Below are 19,893 nucleotides of genomic sequence, written 5' to 3'. Positions count from 1 at the left end.
ACAGTTGAATTAAAAAACTATTCCAGCGCGTGTCCCTATCGTACAGTAAAATAGAAAAAATGTACTAACTATATTTACAAAATATAGGAGATAAAGCACAATAAGTGTGAGAAAGAAGAGAGAGCGTTTACACCGAGCTGCCAGCTGTGGAGGGAATGGAACTTGAACTTATAACAGACTTGGATGGCACAGCTCTGCAGCGCCTCCTTGAGGGCATCAACAGGCTTTGTAGAGGTTGAGAAGAGTCGGAGGTGATTCTTAAAGCTCGTGATGTGTCAGTCATATAGTGTGTTTGGATGGGAGGGGATTGGCCGGGGATTTTGGAGGCTTTATCAACGTTGCGCTGTAGTTTTATGCGTGAATGTGAGTCCAAGTTACGATAGAACAAGTGCAAAGGGGCTCAAAAAATGTCTTATCCGTTCTGATTTCATTGGACTTGGCAGTATATTATTTTCTGTCACCATGGGTCCGTCGATCATTGTGGCGTTAGATGGATATCACTGGTCCTATACAGCGGTCGATGGAGTGTGATCGCATGTCACAGAAATGAGAAATGTGCTGCCTTCCGTCTGAACGCTCATCTCTGGAGCTCTGTCCTTGTGTGTCAGCCAAGTCTGTTTTTCCTCTGACAGGGAGCGAGTTCTGTAGAGTGGCACTAGATACATCCACATACATCAGCGGTTTCATGTGTGTGAGTAATATTGATCTGTGTTGCAGGGTGGAACAAAACGGCATTAAAAACAAGTCTGGTGTTATGGCTGCATTATTAAAAACATGTTTATGCTTACAAATGGTCACTCTGGGAATTGCTATTCTTTGTTTTTGATAATGACTGGAAACTCTAAAGCCTAGTTCATAAGCAATTTAACGAACAAATTCAGGCATAGATTATTATTTTTTTACCATATTAGCCTGTAGGTATATTTAAGAAGGAAATAGAGACATGGACCAACATTTAATTCAAAGTATAGGTTAATACTTTAATAAGGTTCCTTAGTAAACTATTAATAATGCATTAATAAGCACTAGCTATTTCTAAGCATGTATAAGGCATTTATAAGCTCTTGTCTCTTGGTCATAAGCATTTATCTCTTGGTCATAAGCATTTATCTTTTGGTTATAGCTTATTAATGCTCTTACCAACATTTTGTACTTGGTTTATTGTTTTTTGTTAATGGCTTATTAATTTGTGAGGTATTATAAGCCATCTACTAATGCTGGTTATTGTCTTATAAACAAATAACTAGTGCCTTTCAAATAGTTTACGAAGGAATTTTATTTTAAAGCATGACCAATTGGAAAGATAGTTTTGAGAGCAATGTATGTTTTAATGTTTAAACAATAATGCATACACATTTTTCATCTGTAATTTTGCTGCTTTTACCTTGCAAACTGCTTTTAAAAATTGCAACGCTAATGTAAAATGTATTTGAGAGGAACTTGATATAGATGTTGGATCAGACATTTTGCCACTGATTTGTTATTCACTCCACAATGATATTTTGAAGTGTTGATCGGATTGACTGGCTCGCTCTTTGACAAGTGAGATTGTCTTGCGGTTTGAACAATCACAATCTACAAAGACAGTCTAGTTGGATGTCTCTGTCGCTTGGCTGAAACCACAGAGAGTTGAGAGATGTGGCATTAAAATTTATGAAAGATATTGAGAAGCTGCTGCTGCGAGTGATGGCTTTGCATTAACGTCAGCTTAACAAGACGAGGCCGGCTTTATTACAGCAGAGGAGGATTGAGCTGCGGGGGTCCTGCCCAACCAAATTTCACAGGCTATTTCCTGTTGCTTACGCAGCAACACATGCAGATATAGAGAGAATAATATGTTATGTACAACAAGTTATAAGGGATAACACAAATATAACAGCACAATACGCATATTGTGATATCTGCCAGAACTGTTGAATGGTGTATGTGTCTTAATTTCTTTAAATGTATATTCACATTGTTCAAAAGCAAAATAAACACTTTGTTTGGGGGGAAAAGGAAGTTGATTTAGCACAGGGGCAACTATTATTGTTATTTTTTATTTAGATGATTTTTTTTGGCATTAAACTTATCTTGCTCCATGAAGACAAGCAGATGGTGCAATCAGGCCAAGTTATGGGTCAGATCTGTGGAGAAATGGCCATGCTCACATAAGTTCAAGGTTAATAAAAGACAAAAGCTATAAAAACACCTACTTAAAACGAACATTCTTTATTTATTATGTAATTTAATCTTACTATAAAATAAAATGATATAATGAGATAAAATGAGTAAAATAAATAAAATAAACACAGTTTGTTATGCAGCGTTAAAGCCAAATATATAATATATAAATATATATAAAAGAACATTTTATTGATACCGATATTACGTATTAGTGATATTTTAACTTTAGATTTGGATACATTTCTTTATTTCAGCTTTAGTGTCGTCCTATTGCAGTGGTTTTCTCTTGAATTTTAATTGTGACATTGTTTTCATTTTTAATTGAACTTACTGTGTCAAAACAAACTCAAAATACTGCAATGTTATTTCTTATCATGTTTTCCTCGTGTCTCTTTGTTGTTGGGGGACTTTGGCATTACATGGTGCAGTGAGGAACATCAGATGGACAGCAGGGTCGCCTCTTTTACGTAACGTCTTTTTGTCGAGATACAGCCTGAGCCCATTTTCCTGTCCCACCTTTAGCCATCTGCACATTTTAACCTCATGTGCCAGTGTGAAATGGCCATTGACTTATCCTTAGCGCACTTTCTTCCCTAACAAAGCACTTTGCCCTGTCTGGTCTTATCTTATTACAGCTCTAAACCTGTGAATGACACTGGGGCGCAGAAAGGGATTTATTTTTCCATTTTAAATTACGGGAAATTCTGAATGAAGTATAACCAGACAAATTGAGATGAATAACAGATTAGCTTTCCATCATGTCTCGTGTTAGTGGGTGAGATATAGTCTATACTGTACTGTATTTATCCCAATGTTTATGTGTTGAAAACTGCAATATGCTACAATCTGTAATGAAGGTCTATTATGTGAATACGTTACAGTAAAATAGGACTAACAAAAATATATAAATCACAATTATTCATTTTCATAATATTATGTAAGACTCTGTAATGATTCTGATGAAAAACTAATGCTTTTTTTGATTGTGCTCTAGTAGTTCTGTTACATCAGTGGCATTACTTCCTAATGACTGTTATGTAACTTATGTTCAGGCACCTATTTTCACATGTCATGCCTGTTTTTTTAGCTTTGTTTTTGGTTTGGTGAGTTTGAATATCCTATTATTTATTTTATGTAGGTGAATTCAACATCTACACACTTGTATAGGGTTGACCTGTCCAGTGCACATTTATTAATTTACATTTTCATTTTTTGTAGTTGTTGGTTTTTTTTTGGGATCTTTTATAATCAAGTAAAAGTGACTATAATCAATGATGATGAAAAAAGAAAACAAAAAATACTCTTGGGGCCTTTTGATTATGTCACAACAATGGCAAACACATGCTCACCACAGTGACTTAGTGTTGAGAAGGCTTCAGAGGGTGAATAATGGAGTTATAATGTTGCCAGGTTACAGTCACTCATGATAAAAGGAACAAGACAAGAATTGGTTGGATCATCATGACCTGCACCAAAGAAGGTCTGTTTGTCTGTTTGTTAGAACGACATAATCAAATTTCAGGATTTTTATTTAATTTCCAGAATGGGTCAATAATAGGTCAATGATCCCCTGACATTGTAACCAGACGGCTCTTATTCTTTTGCATTTCTTCATACATATTGTAAGTCATCAGTGTCGGGAAGAAGACTTTGAAAGTGCATTTAGTTACAGAATACTGAATTCCTCTATTTTGTAATGTATTCCATTATTATCCTTATCAGAGGCCCGGTGGTCAAGTGGGTAAGGCGGCAGCACATATGCCAGGCATATACATATATATTCTGCAGTGTCTAATTTTACTGCATGTCCTCCCTTCTCTCTCATCCCCATTTCACGCTCAGCTGTCCTGTCCAATAAAGCCTATGGGCAAATCTACCACATAGCATTAAAACAGCTTTTGTTTCACTGATTATTATTTGCATTCATTTAGAAGATAAGACAACCTTCAACACAAATTAAAGAGGGAAAGGTTGCATATGAACATATGTGGTGCTCTAATTCAGACCAATTTGAAGCCTAAATATCATGATCAAAAACCACAATGTATTCCTCTGATTTTAAAAACGTACCTGTATTCTGCATAGAAACAAAAGAGTAACTGTATCGGAATTTTACGTGTATTTAGTTACTTCCCAGCACTGTAAAACATCTACGTGGTCAGTTTGTTTGTTTGTTTGTTTGTTTGTTTGTTTGTTCAGTTCTAAATATATGAAATGTCTTGTTTTATATTGATTGTTTGGAACAGTTCATTTTGGTATAGTCCGTTATCCCAACAGCAGTCGTCTCATAGAAAACATCATCAAACACTGAGCCATGCAGTGTAAAAGCAAAACATACACAAAGGACAGATGTACACAGGCTCTGTTGTTGTACATAAACAAAAATAAATGCATAATTATGTGTAATCTGTAGTCTAATTAGAGGACAGTTACCTGAAAATCAATCTAAAAACTCAACTTTGCATATTTGATGTTGCTTTTTAATTATTCTTATTACAGCACAATGTGATCCATCCATGTAACTCATGACCTGTTTACTCAGCAGCATCTGTGGCCGCGCCCTACAAAAACTCCCCTGCACCAGCATCAACACTATTAATAAGGCTCTGTTTAGCTTTAAAGTTGATAGTCCTGGTTCAAAACTCAACCATTAGGGATTATTTGTTATGCTTCGTTATGCTTATGCTTACACACCATCAGCTATAAGTAACAGCTGAAGGTTCTATGGTTTTGATACATCATGTGTGTTTTTGTCCTAAACTCCATACACATTTTTTCTGCTTCTTCCACATAAATACAAAATGTCCACTTGTTGCATCATATTACATATATCGCGCCAGTCGCTTTTATTTACCTTTATTAGTTAGTGGTGGTGATTACGATCTTATTACAGGTTATCTGCTCTCTGTTATTGGTCAAATCATGCCTGGCACTCACTGTCACAGGAATCACATAACATTTTTTTCTTTATCATCATATTGTCCTTGGTTTGGTGTAAAAGAGACATAGAACTATGAACTGAAACTATTATTTTTCTTCTTTTTAGTGAAAAGTGACAATAAGGACAAGCAGGATAACCTAATGCCCAAGATGGAGGCCGTGGACAAGAAAGAGGAGCAGCAGAAGAAAGACATCATGGAGAAGAACCAAAAGATCCTAAAGGAGGAGCAGAAGAACGAGAAAATGAACACAGACAAAAACAACAAGTCAAGCGAGAAAGCCGAGAAAGTGGACAAACCCGAGAAGACCGACAAAGACGAGAAGAAAGAGGAGAAGAAAGAGGAGAAGAAAGAAGAGAAAAAAGAGGTGAAGAAAGAGGAGGAGAAGAAAGCTGTGGTGGAGAAGAAGGAGGAGAAGGGCAAAGGGCCGGCCAAGTCTCCCACTGGGGCCAAACCTGCACCTGCAGCTGACACCAAGAGCAAGGTAAATCACACACAAAGGCACTTATTCATTCATAAAGTCTGTAGTGAGGCAAGTCGAGTTGGGTAATATATTGAAAAAAATTGATAATATTGTGAATGTTGTTTTGAAGTAATGCAACATCTTTTGTATTGTGCATATAATTTAGAGTAAATGGCAGGAACAACAAACAAAAACCTTTTCATCTTTGAAAACAAGTTTAGGAAGGGATATTTCTTCACTTTGGTGGGTAGTTTTACATTTTACATTCATATTGTGTTAATATAATTATAAAGATACTCCAAAAAAGTATTTTTGTTATTATTGCCTTACTGACTAGTTTGACTAATTTTTCAAACAATGATTTATATTTTTAAACAAAATGTAACCAGTTAAAGCAAAACATATCTACCGACCAAATCTAGAGAGTTATGATTTAATAATGGTCCTGTGTTATTGTATTTTTATGTCCCAGATAACAGTTATTATAGTATTATACAAACAATTATTTCACATGTCGATTAGTCATAATTAGACCGATTGGTGTCGTATTAATCAATAAAATTAGCTCTAATTTAGTCAGGTTTGTCTCTGTTAAAGAGTTTGACTAAAACATTAAGACATGAAAATATTAGTTTCAATATATTCAAAAGTATATTCAAATTGCAATAATATCAATATCCCAGTACTTAACAGTCATATATCTTAATCATTTCTAATATTGTGCAAGCCTTTTAGTTAGATTTACTGCATCTCTACCTTGAATTACATAATTGTTCACTCACTGTAGGTTCGTTTACATATTGACTCTTAAATGGGACGTGATTGGCCTGGAATGAGGACACATCTAAGTGCAATATTATGTAAAACATCTCACTTTCACCAGTGACCTTGCACACACAGAGGATTCAAGCCCCGTCCTATCATATCCTGGTTATGGTTTCGACCTCTACAGCTGCTGCGTCTGACAACAAATGGAACAGTCCTTGGGCCAAACACACTTTTAAGTTCATTATTTGCTGTGTCACTCTTTCAGCTGCTCGGCACAGATGTCTCTCTGAATTGTCCGCGATTCTGCTCGTGACGCTTGTCTTTCATATCATACTCTGCCTGCTTTTAATCCCGGGCTTTTGAATTTCATAAGTTTCCCGCCCGTCTGACCGATTTTATTTCGGTTGTAGTTAATGAGACGTCTCAGGGAGGCTGCGCTGCCACATTGAACATGCTGTCATTGCAATCACTGACCCCATTACTGCTCTTTTATCTTCTTTTTTTTTTCTATTTTCTTGTGTTGCTGTGGCTTGTTTGAATTGCATTTCACCAGCCTGATGCGGATTCAACCAAACCAAACTCAGCCAAGCCACGCCCATCCACGCTCTCGTCCAGTAACGAGGCTAACGCAGCCAAACGTCCCTCCCCCACCGCTGCGTTGGCCAATAAAAAAAGCCCGGTTGCCAAGGCGACCACACCCACCGCCACTAAGAGACCTCCAGCAGCAACCGCAAAGGCTGCCAAGGTGAGTGTTGTATTATCTAAGTGCAAGAACGATGCAGACAAGGAAGATCCGTTGTCCAAAACCTTTCATGTAAAACTCATTTGAACTTGGATTTTAAGAATTGTAATATTCATTAACAAAAACAGAAGTCCCATTTGAAAAAAAAAGTCAAACGATTATGAGTTACTCTTACTCTAGCAACGGAATCTATTTTAGTGCCATAAAAATATTAATCCAGCCCGTTTTAAGAAAATCTCCTATACTTCTATTCATATTTTGTGCAGAAGATCAAAAAGAAAGAAGAAAAAAAACATTTTGACAACTTTTCTTATCTGTTTTTGCAAATGAATTCTTCATATGCATAATTAATTTACTTAAAAATGTTCCAAAAGAAATTAGCGTTGAGGTTTTGGGTAATTTCGTTTTTTTCTTTTCTGATAAAAACGTCTATAGTTGTGTGTTTGTCTAGACATTCATCATCTTTATTTGATTATTTTACAGACTCCAGAGAGTGAGAAACGTCCTCCTGCACCAAAAGCTTCTCCCGCTCCTCGCGCTGCGGCCAACAAGAACGCCTCAAACACTGGTATGTGGACACGAGAACTGATTTGCATTAATTTACATAATATTGAAAGGTTATATGTATGGAAATATCTGCAATGAAATGATAATACTGTACGATGAATTTTAAAAATATATTTATCTTGTAAAACTTCCTGTGAGCAGGGTAAGGTCTCCACAGATCTGGAGTTTCATTTGTAAAAGAGAGTCATAGGCACAAAACCCAAACTTCACGTACGTTAAACGATGTTTTATCTGACTCCAGCAGGTAATTTCCTCCATATAGTTCAGGCCATGGCAAAGTCTGTACCAAAGGTGTAGAGTCAAGTCAAGTTGTCTTTTTATAAATCCCAAACTTAAAGTGGAACGTTAAATTAAGTCACTTTGACCCCATTTTATTTGTACGCACTGTTCATAAACGACACCTCTGACCTTTAACCTGACCTGGTGGGGCCATCGGCTTGTCTCCATGGAGATACAGTGCATTTTGTTTTGTTACAGCCTTATTCCAAAATGGATTACATTCATTATTTGCCAAGAAATTCTGCAAACATCTCCCCATAATGACATGTGAAAAATGTACCGTAGATTGATGTCATACTGAAGAACAATAGGCAAAACATCTCAATGGAGAAATCGTATATATATTTAACTTTATGTTATATAGCATATATATATAAATATTTTTTCTATAGATGAAAGTGTGCACAGTCAATCTAAGATGTTGCGTTTTTATATTGAGGTTGAAAACTGCTGCTTTAGTTCACAATGCACTCAGCTTTCCATGACCTCTTTCAAAGATAAACCCAAGGCACTTTCAGGAAATCTGCCCCAGAACTGGTGCAGCCCGAGGGAACAGGCCCAAATAGAAAACCATATGTCGCTATGTTTCTTTTGCTTATCTTCTGGTTCTTCAAAAGCAGGAGACTGCCGTTTTGATTTACACAAACATTTTGTCTTCTTTGTACGTGTGACCGAGTGACTCACTCAGCCTCTGTCACTCAGACACAACACACCTGAGAGGAAATGATTCATTCACAATTTCACTGTGCGATAACTTAAGATGTGCGAAGATCAGATTTAATTTCGTCCTCCTTTTGGATTTGATGTCAAGTGTGAAATGAAAAAGATGCATTTTTAACCGCTCTACTGTGAAAAGGAAAGGGAAACTTGGCGAGGGTTTATTCAGAGAAATCAGATTGGATTCGTTGGTCAAAGCTACTTATAATCTTGTGCTGATTCTATTCTGTTTGTTTTTGTCTTACAGGAAACAAGAATGAGAAAACTGAGAACAAGGCAAACGATGCCAAGAAACCCAAGACTGCAGGTACACATTGTAAAGTCTTAAATTTGAATTTTATAGTTTACAACCAAGAGTAAATGTTTTATAGCCTTTGTCATGAATAATAAATGTAGTAAAACATCATAGACTATGCTAAAATAAGGGGTAGCAAAAAAAAAGAAGTTTGAATACAAAATATATACATTTAGGTTTATTTTTTTGATTATATATTGAATTGAAACTGCTTTAAAAAAAATCTAAATATTTATATTTTTATTCATCTAAAAAAAAAATTATATAAATGTATTTATATTTATATTTTTTATTTTATTTCTTACAATTATAGCATGATCTAAATAGTAACAATTATATATTAAACAAAAGCTGTTGACATCCCTGTTTTAGACATTGCCACTATTGTTTATATATACATACAGTCATTAATAAATAATAGATATTAAATATTAGTTATGTTTTTTTGTTTTTGTTCTTACTATAAAAAACAGACCAAAACCAAACAGTGAGCTACAAAATGAAAAACACACAAATTTGAAAGTTGTAGACACAAACAGTAACTGCTCTGGCACAACCTTCTCACCCTCTCACATGCTGCATCGTCCATCCTTCTCTCTTTCCACATTTTTAACATTGTCTATTTTGACTTAACTAACACCCAAAGTATAATTCCTCTAAACCTTTCGTAGCTCGCCCACGTCCCGCCTCCACCACCGCTCCTGCCCCAGCGTCGGCCACCAACGGCGACGCCGCTCAACGCCGCCGGGTCATCACCAAACCCCCGGTGCCCAAACAGACGCCGCTGGAGAAGAAACCTCCCGTTCCCCGCGCCCCCCGGACGCCCCGCCCCATCAATGCTCCCACACCCGACCTCAAGAATGTCCGCTCCAAGATTGGATCCACTGACAATATGAAGTACCAGCCCGGCGGAGGGAAGGTAATAACATACACACAGACAGGAGGGATAATAAAGTGTTTTGAACTTTCTATATTTAGATATGCTGACATCGACTGCACATGAGTCCACATCAGAAAACATGACATCATTTCCCCTGATGAATGTGCTTCGAGCATCTACTGCTTCTGCCGTCTCTGGAATTGATTATAATATATCTATGCTTAATATCTTAATGAATACAGAATACTCTTTTATTATATAAGAGCATAAACAACATATAGCGCATGTTCTAGATACAGGTAGTTCTGACCAATCCGGGCTCAGAGAAGTTTCCCTCTAAGAAATATAAAGTATATATTACCTTGCCCTAATGAGAACTACTGTATAGTGTATAGTACTTAGAATATACTTACTATAGTGCCTTTTTCTCAATAAACACTTTTTACATGTATTTCCGGCATTTCTCATCTTATAGTTTTGATATTTCAGGACACGTTTTTGTTTATGTTTTACCATTAAAAGGTGCCTTATGTAACTTTTTGTGGGGGTTAGTCATCTGCTCCATGGAGTTGTTATTGCTTGGAATGTTGAACAATATGGCATTAAACTTGTCTATGCTTCTATTTGTTTAATTCAAGTTATTTTATATGCAAAGAAAAACAAAGAACTCAAAAGACACTCATCCTCAGTGCGCACCTTAATGTGGCCAATAAAAAAATTGAATAATAAGAAATCCCAATAAATTGTTCTGATTGAGTTTGTGCATGTAAACACACACTGAGTGTGTGTTTACATGCACAAACTTACTCTCTCAATCGTTTTCTTTTTGCCTCATTAGTTTGCCCTTTTTTTGGCATAATTGTCCTTGTATAAACCTGCACACGTGTGAACAAACTGTAGGAAATCAGATTACTCACATCACACGTGACACCACAGAGCTCACCTGTGACTCAAGTGTCTCAATTTAACGATAATTCACATTGAAACTGTGACCAAACAACACTGAAATCCTTAATTTGCGCTTTCTGAATGAAAAAGTAATTACATTGTCACATAAACAGCCTGATAAAAAAGCACTTTACATGTAGTTTAACTTTTTTGGAGAATAGATTGAACTAAAATGACTCATCGTTGCTGCCTACGATATTTGTGATTATTCTTTTTTAGGTCTTTATACCATTATATTGTGACATCCGACAGACAAGCAAGCAATAAACCCTCCACCGTAAATGTTACATATTGCACCTTTAAATAAATTCCCTGTGTTTTCAATCAGTCAATAACAAAACAGCACGTTTACTGCTGGAGAACTGGCTCACGCTTGATCACACATGACATGCCCTACACAGTCTCTGTATGTTCTTGCTATTTCGTGAAGTTCATAAAGTCCATATACAGGACCAGCTCCGACACCTGGACCACCGTCATCATCGCTCATCATTTCTGGGAACAGGAGCTTGAAAAATGTGTTGGTGTCACTTTGAACCACACGTCTGTCCCTGTGATGTGAAGGAAAGCCAACTTCAGCTGTCTGTCTTGAGTGGCTTCTGATGATGATAGCTGTTCATTGCTGATGTCCATACGCCGATCAAGCGAGACATTATGTTCCCTGATAGAAGTGCAAAACACACATTATCACGTCAACACAGCGCCTTCTATTAAGTTACAAGGGGACATGTTGTCTTCCTTTCCTCATGTTATAGAGGGGAAAGCGACTATTTTGGGGCCAATAGTGGCAGCATTTTTCAATTTTGTAAAGTAAAAATAAAGGTAAAGCTACAGATTACTCAAATCATCACATAAAACATCTACTTAAGTTAAAAAAATACTTTTAGACAAAAAAAATATATAAAATGTAGTAATAAGTGTCAAATCTAGTGGTTTTGAGTCATCATAAGATACAGATTTTTATTTATTTTAGTTTGCTCAAAGTTGGAACTTGAACTCAAAACCTTACGGCATGATGTCTCCATGAATGTGCGAAAATATAACCACTCAAACCACCCGGAAAGTACTTTTTACTTTTCTGTCCAGTTTAAAATGTAGTGCAGTAGAAAGTACAGATATCGCTCTCAAATCTTGCAATGTAAAATATACTTATACTTAGTAAAGTATAGATCCCTAAAAACTGTATTCGAGTACTGTACTTTTACTTCACAGTGATGTTCTTGGGTCACAAGCTTAGTCAGTTTACAGCAGAAAGTAGCCCAATGATGTAGTAATGATTTTAGTTTAGTTTATTTGTTGAACCAGATGAACAGATTCTCAAAAGCAGATTTCACCCCGTTGTTCCCAGTCCAAACATTGTTGGAAATAGATTACAACAATCAATATTATTAGCGTGCCTCCCTCAGCAAACAGCAAAGGACAGTGCAGGCTGTGAATCCAGTTTATAAGTTCATGTTTCTATAATAAAGATGCCATACCTTTTTACAAAGTGGGCTGTTTATACTGTGTCATAATGTAATGCTCGATTGATGTTTCCTGTAGCTCCAAACTGTCGGTCTCCCACGTGTTCATGCCACTATTTACATCAATAACAGATCATTTTCATTACTTAACTGCAATGTTTTATCATTACAATGTTAATCTTATGTAAACAATGCTTCTGATGAGTTTAAATTTACAATATTAGTGACAGCCACAATTTTAAACCAAATATAGATGCATAATAATAATTTAAAGTATCTAGTATTGATTTCATATGTGTCTTAACATGTATGATCCTGTGTGCCTTTGTATTCTATGGTAGATATACACAATTCTGTATTATCAAAATTATATCCAGATGGTAATCGATACTCACACTAGTATCAAAAAATAAGATTTGAACTGAAAAGTTTAGGTTTGATCCTGATTTATATAAGAACTGAACTCGCATCCATTGTTTTTATTATCATTGTGTATAAAATTGATATCAAGAATTGAGCGTTTTCCTTTATCATCAAAATCAAGTTGAGATTGCTGCATTTCCCCCATTTTCCATTCATTCATTTGCCCCATCATTATCTGTACTTGTATCGATCATTTTAGCTCTGAAGATCTGCATCTATCTATCTCTCACACTCACTATTCAAAGCTAGTACTGGGCACTTCCTTTTTACATTGTACCTCATCATTAACATAAAACGTCCCACTTCTTAAGCCCTTAACGTTGAAACGCGCTCACACGTCTCAACACGGCTGTAACATCTCTGTCATATTGTTGCATGTGCTGTGACACGAAAATCTGCCGTCGTTATTGCGGACCGTCGTTTGATGCACGAGTTTGCCCCTGTTATTAGTCAACCTTTTCATTTTCAAAGTCACTCTCCTGCAGCGTCAGTGTCGGAGTTCTGCTCTGCATCACAATAAGTGCCACTGACTCATTCATTTTCCCGCGATATGGCTGTCATTATCTATTCTAATACAAAAGGCTCCTTTCACCCGGAGCTCCAGATTGTAATGCTGGACGTGAGATCTGATCTCTACAAAGCCCATGTTTGAGTTTGTTCTGTCCTCTGTGGTATTTTTCAGGCTAATGATTATGCTCGTTCTGTGCTAATATTGGACTCATTGACTCAACATTTGTTTTACAGCTAAGTTAATGCCATGTTCTCTTCCGTATTCCTGAATAACAAACCGCTGCTTTCAAATGGGTGTATTGTATGTGTAATGTGTTTTCCCATTGTAAGAACATCCAATGTATTTCTTAATGCCCGGTTGGTGTCATAGGAATTTTTGAACTTGCAAATGTTTTTGGGTATAAAACAATATGGATTTAAAGTGCTATCTTCAGCATATTTAATAACATTTACTATAAAGCATAATAGACGTTTTCACCCAAGCAACAAGTATTTCAGCTTTCCCTTTCTTCCTTTCTTTCTTTCTCTTTCTTTATTTCACAATGATAAATCCAGTTTTTCTAGGTTTCTCATACAATTTGAGGAGAATAAAGGCCACTTAATTGATATAAAGTGCAATCTTAAGTATATGTAATAACAGCTATTATAAAGAATTAAAGGCATTTCCAGCATTTTCAGATTATCATATTGTGAACTTTCTCTTTCTTTCTTTTTTTCTCTCACAATGATCCAGTTTTTCCTATAAATTTCTGATGTTTTTTTTTCTCTACAATTTGTGGAGTATAAATGTCACTTAATAATACCTATATTAATCGTTCTTCTTGTTCCACATTAGCTACGTTTTATGTTTCGGCCAATACAATGAACAACAATGTGTGATTTTCTTATGCCAATGTATAGTCCAGGTTGTTTTACGACGGAGAAGTTTAAACTATTTGGGGGTGACAAAAATCTCCAATATTAATGGGAAACACTGACTTTTTATCACACTATTTTGAAATACAGATTTACCGTATTTTCCGGACTATAAGTCGCACTGGAGTATAAGTCGCATCAGACAAAAAATGCATAATATATCAAGGATCCAGAGACATACAGAAAGTGGGGTGCAACCCTCAAATACCATCCAGATCTTATAGACTTTGAGGTAATCATTTTAGAGGATCTTACTTATTAACCACTGACTGTTTTTACCACAGGCGTCCAAAGAGCTGTAATCCGTCTGTTGTTTTCCATATCACTAATCAGAGTTTATATGATTCACGTAACTATCTTGGTCCTTTATGACCTTCGCTTATAATACTTATGTATGAAATGCGGTTGCATTTGCAAGTGTGAAAATAACAAATAAAATCACATATAAGTCGCTCCGGAGTACAAGTATTAGTATATAAGTATAAATATAAGTATAAGTCGCACCCCGGGCCAAAACTATGAAAAAAGGTGCGACTTATAGTCCAGAAAATACGGTAATCTATCATCTTAACATAAAGACATGAAGTTAACCAGCATAGCCACCATTATAAAGTGTCTGTGGTTTGTTTGTGCTCTGTCGTGCGGTTGGTGGGAGTTATTATTGACCAAAGGGGCTGATTGTCTCCCCAGGTCTCCTCCTCTCCAAACAACAAGACCTCCGACCCCTCCACCCCTGCGGCCAAGCCCAGAGTGAGTCCTATCATCAGCCGCACTCACACCAGCCCGACATCTCTCTCTCCCGCGTGCGCTCTCTCTATACATACTGTACACCTGTCATTTTAAATCAGACTAGGACACTAAAGTTTTATACTTCCACACTCTTGGTGAACATAAGAAACTTCATTTAAGATACAACAATATGCGTGTGATCATTTGGTAAACGAATGGACGAAGGACGCTGTACCCACTTTAAGACAATGAACATTTATGACTAGGAATGTGCTTTTTACTAGGCATAACATTATGTATCTGTATTTGCCTGATAAAAACAAAACAAAAACATGCCAATATTAAGCTCCAAATTCTTTTCTAGGCTGCCCCGGTCTCTGTGTGCACATGTGTCCTTCCCAGTTTGTCCTTTGTGCATCAAAGTCATGAGTAAATACTGTTGTATGTTTGCACAATCATGCAACAATATTAGTAATACATGTAGTTATTATTTTTCACAAAAGCAACAAGCTAAATCTTTATTAATAACTCAACTAAAATTTGCAGCCCTTGCTGTGGGTTCTAAAATCGTTTTAATAATAAATATCGCAGGCAAGATCAGGCAGAAACAAGGGACGAAATGGACAAAGCTTATTTCACAGTTAAAAATAATTGGTTTGTTTTAATTAAAAGCCAGTCAATGAGAAAACAATTAACTTTTGTAAATGCAGAACCTCACCAAAATGAAAATAATTAAACACAACAAAACCAAATGAGTAAGACTAAGAATGACATTTTCAGCAAAATCATCCTTATACAGGTATTATAAACTATTCTCAAACTCCTTAGCACAATTTTGAACAGTTTCTTGTCTTGTTTGCCAAAAAACTGATCCAAAAAACTGAACCTGTCTGTTTTTTGTTGTAAACCTTCTTCTAAACAGTCCTCTTAAAAAATCAGAAGCAGATGAATTTGCTTGTTTTGCTCAAGACACGTTAAAATGTCTTGTGTTAGTTTTACAAGTCACCAGAGCCATAACCAGCTCACATACTGCTCAATATTATGTGTTCATAGATATTAAACAATAGACACTAGAGCACTAGGGTTGCATCTAGTTCAGCTGATAGTATAAACTCTACATACTTATATCTCCACTGCAGCACACACTTAAATGATACAATATGATCGACCATAGGCTTTACAGCTGCTACCGTCGTTCTGGAAGATTTCACAATCTCACGACGCGGGGAAAAAACAAAATGGGACTGCGGCACTGTTTACGAGCCGCAGAGTGTGTCTCGTTTTGTGCACGTGCGCGGCTGTTCAGATATTAAGTGGTATGTGTGCTAACTATTCTGTGAGTCATCCTGTGCTGCTCGCTGCCACCTGCGTCATCGCACCATTTTCATCCCTGAGAACGAGAACGAGGCCGAGGCAGTGGAAGGGGAAGGGCTCCGCGGGCCATTTGAGCGCCGACATCACAAATGAATGGGGGCGCAGCCATGTTTTAGAGCCTTATTGAAATGTTTTTTAACGAGCACTATACGCTTTAAATTTGGGTATTGCCGATGCTTACCTGTTGTCTGTTTAATCAGTCAGAGTACCTTGTTTGAGATGATATGACATTAAAAAGTGCACTACTATTATTATTATTACAGTGTATTTTTCACCTTCGAGGCACTCAAAGGAGGTGTTGTACCCGCCACTATGTACCTTTTCTTGTACAATACCTGCTTGGAATTGCTTTGCCTGGAATGTTTCATAGTATGGCATTAAACGCAGCCGGAGTTTTATTTCTGAGAAAAATAAACATGCAGAGCTGACCTGTGATTTGGCCCGGGGACGCTGTGGAACATGTCAAACAAAGCAATGACATCTCCATGGAGATAAGCATGGGGCAGACCCTCCACCAGAAAAGTTACATAGTGCACCTTTAAGTGGTATTATAACATTGTAAATGAGGTTGGATAACAATTGTTAATGCATAGATTCATTTGTAATTTATATTTGTATTTATTGTGATCTCTATTGAGGCTTACAGTTAATAAATACCACACTTAATTATATTATATTGCTAACATGTTGCATATACTGTAACTTTCACTAGTATAATTAAATGTACTCTTAATTATTCAGAACACATAATCATTATTAAACCTCTTGGATATTGTCACTCTGCTACCATTTTTAAAGTAGTAACACGTGTCTTGTTTGCATTTCTCCCTCATGAAGCATAAATGAACTTTGACCTTTGCCTCTGTTTTTTAGGATCGATCAGACTTTCTACAAATTGTTTAAAAATCGAGTCCGCCTGTACACTTCATTTGCAAAGTACAAATCAGATTTCATTTTTTAAGACATACACATGCTACTCTTTTTTTTTAACTGGCTTTTAACATTTGGTGTTAAAATATGTGTTGCATGGGCACTTGTGTTCTGACATTTCTCTTCAAGCTGTGTATGGAAGCGCTCTGTTGGTGTCAAACATATTCACATTTCCAATACTAAATACAATTTGTGCACTTTAGAAGACATTTTGCTTACGTTTCGTGAACCTCAAGCTGTAAAAATATTTGATTTGAATGACAGAAAAGCTTCCATATTGACAGTGCGGAGCTATTTTGTATCTTGTTAACCAAAGCCGTTAGCTGATCTACATTTCTCTACTGCCTGCTTTTTCTGTGTCTGTCTCCCGTTTTATTTTTCCTCCACTCCTTCCCCTCCCCCTTTCTTTTGCTTTGTGTGCGCCTTTTGTGTGTCTGCCCGTCTGTTCGTAGGTTCAGATAGTGCACAAAAAGCTGGACTTCAGCCATGTCACGTCTCGCTGTGGCTCCAAGGACAATATCAAACATGTCCCTGGAGGTGGCAATGTAAGTAAATGGTCATGCTGAAGTCACACTGTGGGAAGAGTGGACTCCCAGTGCTCGCGCTGCAAACTCTCTGGTGTTTTTCCACTTAGCCACTCGTTTGTTCTCACCTTGTCTGGTTCCATCACTTTCATTGGCGTCTTGTGATGTGTTTGATGTGTCAGTAAGTGCAGGTATTTATATATGTCAAGAGGAGGGTGGTGGTATCAGTGTGTTTCAAATCAAGAAATTAGACATTAAACCGTTTCCTTTTGCAGGAATAACCTTGTGATTAGCAATAGTCTTGTTTTATTGGACGTATTGATGCCCGCTGAGGATTACAGTTTATAGGTTTAGCATTTACTCAATTTTGTTACGTAAGTAAAATTACAGATACAGAAGCAAAACAATACTGAAGTAAAATTAAAAGTAGTACTGTTTGTGCTACTAAGTATTGAAGTAAACTTCTAAAAAATGTACTTAAAGAACTGTTAAAGCGTTAAATTTAGTAATTTTGAATTGTTTTGGTCCAATCAAATTCCAATAATTTTCCTAATATTTCTTGTGAATTTTATTTTGTTTTCTCAAAACTGGATGAACTCAAAACCTTTAGGCAGAATGTCACTATGAATGCGCTAAATATAACCCCACAAAACATATGAAAAGTACTTTTCAGTGTAGTGGAGTCAACTTACCTGCTCCAAAATATAGTGAAGTAAAAGTAAAAAGTCTTAAGTAAAGTACAGATACCTACAAATTTTACTTAAGTACAGTACTTTTACTTTTTTACTTTTGTACTTTGTACTTTCCACCACTGGTCCTAGTGCAATGTTTAAAAGGAAAAGATATACCAAAGGTCACCGCTTGTGTTAACAGTAGTACGTGCACTATTACCCGCTGCCATGCTCACAGCTGTGTGTGTCATTAAAAATGCAAATCTGATTGATCTCATTTCATACTGTCAGTGACGCTCATGCCAGCTGCCATCACATTCTGGTCTCGATTGTCAGACTCTTCAGAAAAAAGGTCGGAACGGAATGTTTTATGATTGAAGAGGGTTACATTATGACATTTTCTCATCCCCAGGTGCAGATCTTGAATAAGAAGGTTGACCTGAGCAAGGTGACTTCTAAGTGTGGCTCCAAGGACAACATCAAATACAAACCAGGTCTTCAACAACATTTACAAATAATTTAAACAACTCCTCTCCTCTTTATCCACTGTATAACCATCCTGTTGTTTATTTTTAAACTCAGGTGGCGGTGATGTGAAAATCGAGTCCCACAAGATCAATGTTAAGGCCAAATCCAAAATTGGATCCCTGGATAATGTGGGACCAGGCAATGGACAAACCAATGGACACAAGGTCAGACGACACACAACAAACAAATGAAATATCTGACTTGACAACATAAAGATTATAACTTTGAAAGGTCCTTATGAACTTCTATCAGTGAACTATCGCATAAGTAATGACAAAACATAGTTAATTCACAATGTTTGTTATCAGTACGTGCAAAGTTGATCGGATGTTGATTGATCAATGATTTGTTTTGCATTTTCTTGTTCAACTAAAATGTTTAAAGTGTAAATGACAAGCAGAATTGCCAATACTGGAAAAAACGCATTTGTATTCTTACATTCCCAGACAGTATTTTGTTATTTAGTATCATATTTATCACTTATTCTCATTTGTCCTTGAATGTTTGTGTTTACCACTAGATGACAGACTTCACCGTGTCTTCCTGTCTCTGTATTTGTGCGCAGGAGGAGAAGGTGGAGGAGAAAATGTCTTCACCTCCAAGCGGCACCAAGGAGAATGGGATGAAGGAAGCCTCACCAACTCCTTTTGGGGGAGACGGACTGCGAGACCCTATTAGTCTAGACAAGCACATTACTCAGACAAGTAAGTGCACACAGTTCAGGATTTAGACCATGAGTGTCGAGTTGATTGTTATTTAAACCAATGTAACTATATTAAGTTGTGTTTTGTAGCGGGAAAACACCTGTCATTTTAGATATGTTGGTCTCAATACAAACATTAAACCCAAATTAGATATTACTTCAGCGCTTGGAGCCAGTGAGCTGTAAAAATCCGATATATGTCTTACTGTTGTGGCTGACAACCGATATTAGCCGATACCGATAATAAGATCACAAATGTTATGTTACAATAAAGTTAAGTAAAATCTGATACGCTGGGGACAAGTTGGGGATGACACGCGATGCGGTGCAGACATAATATGAATGCCAAATATGGGCAA

General features: G+C 36.7%; 1 protein-coding gene across 6 annotated transcripts in view; it reads left to right on the top strand.

Moving 5' to 3' along the window:
* The window catches only part of LOC140356157 (uncharacterized), an 87,305-nt gene that overhangs the window by 61,588 nt on the left and 5,824 nt on the right, over positions 1-19,893 (top strand). For 3 of the 6 annotated variants that reach the window (XM_072440940.1, XM_072440939.1, XM_072440934.1), the window contains 10 exons: positions 5,213-5,589; positions 6,890-7,081; positions 7,562-7,646; positions 8,889-8,948; positions 9,608-9,855; positions 14,766-14,825; positions 17,561-17,653; positions 18,716-18,797; positions 18,886-18,995; positions 19,397-19,535. In XM_072440940.1, coding sequence (XP_072297041.1) covers positions 5,213-5,589; positions 6,890-7,081; positions 7,562-7,646; positions 8,889-8,948; positions 9,608-9,855; positions 14,766-14,825; positions 17,561-17,653; positions 18,716-18,797; positions 18,886-18,995; positions 19,397-19,535 — 1,446 coding nt within the window. The remainder of the gene's footprint in view (positions 1-5,212; positions 5,590-6,889; positions 7,082-7,561; positions 7,647-8,888; positions 8,949-9,607; positions 9,856-14,765; positions 14,826-17,560; positions 17,654-18,715; positions 18,798-18,885; positions 18,996-19,396; positions 19,536-19,893) is intronic. The other 3 variants (XM_072440937.1, XM_072440935.1, XM_072440936.1) reach the window with 3 other exon arrangements.

The sequence above is a fragment of the Eucyclogobius newberryi genome, unplaced genomic scaffold, assembly GCF_026437365.1.
Source record: "Eucyclogobius newberryi isolate DKJ021-1_F unplaced genomic scaffold, fEucNew1.0.hap1 SCAF_12, whole genome shotgun sequence".
Classification (NCBI taxonomy): Eukaryota; Metazoa; Chordata; class Actinopteri; order Gobiiformes; family Gobiidae; genus Eucyclogobius; species Eucyclogobius newberryi.
This window is presented reverse-complemented; position numbering and strand designations above follow the sequence as displayed.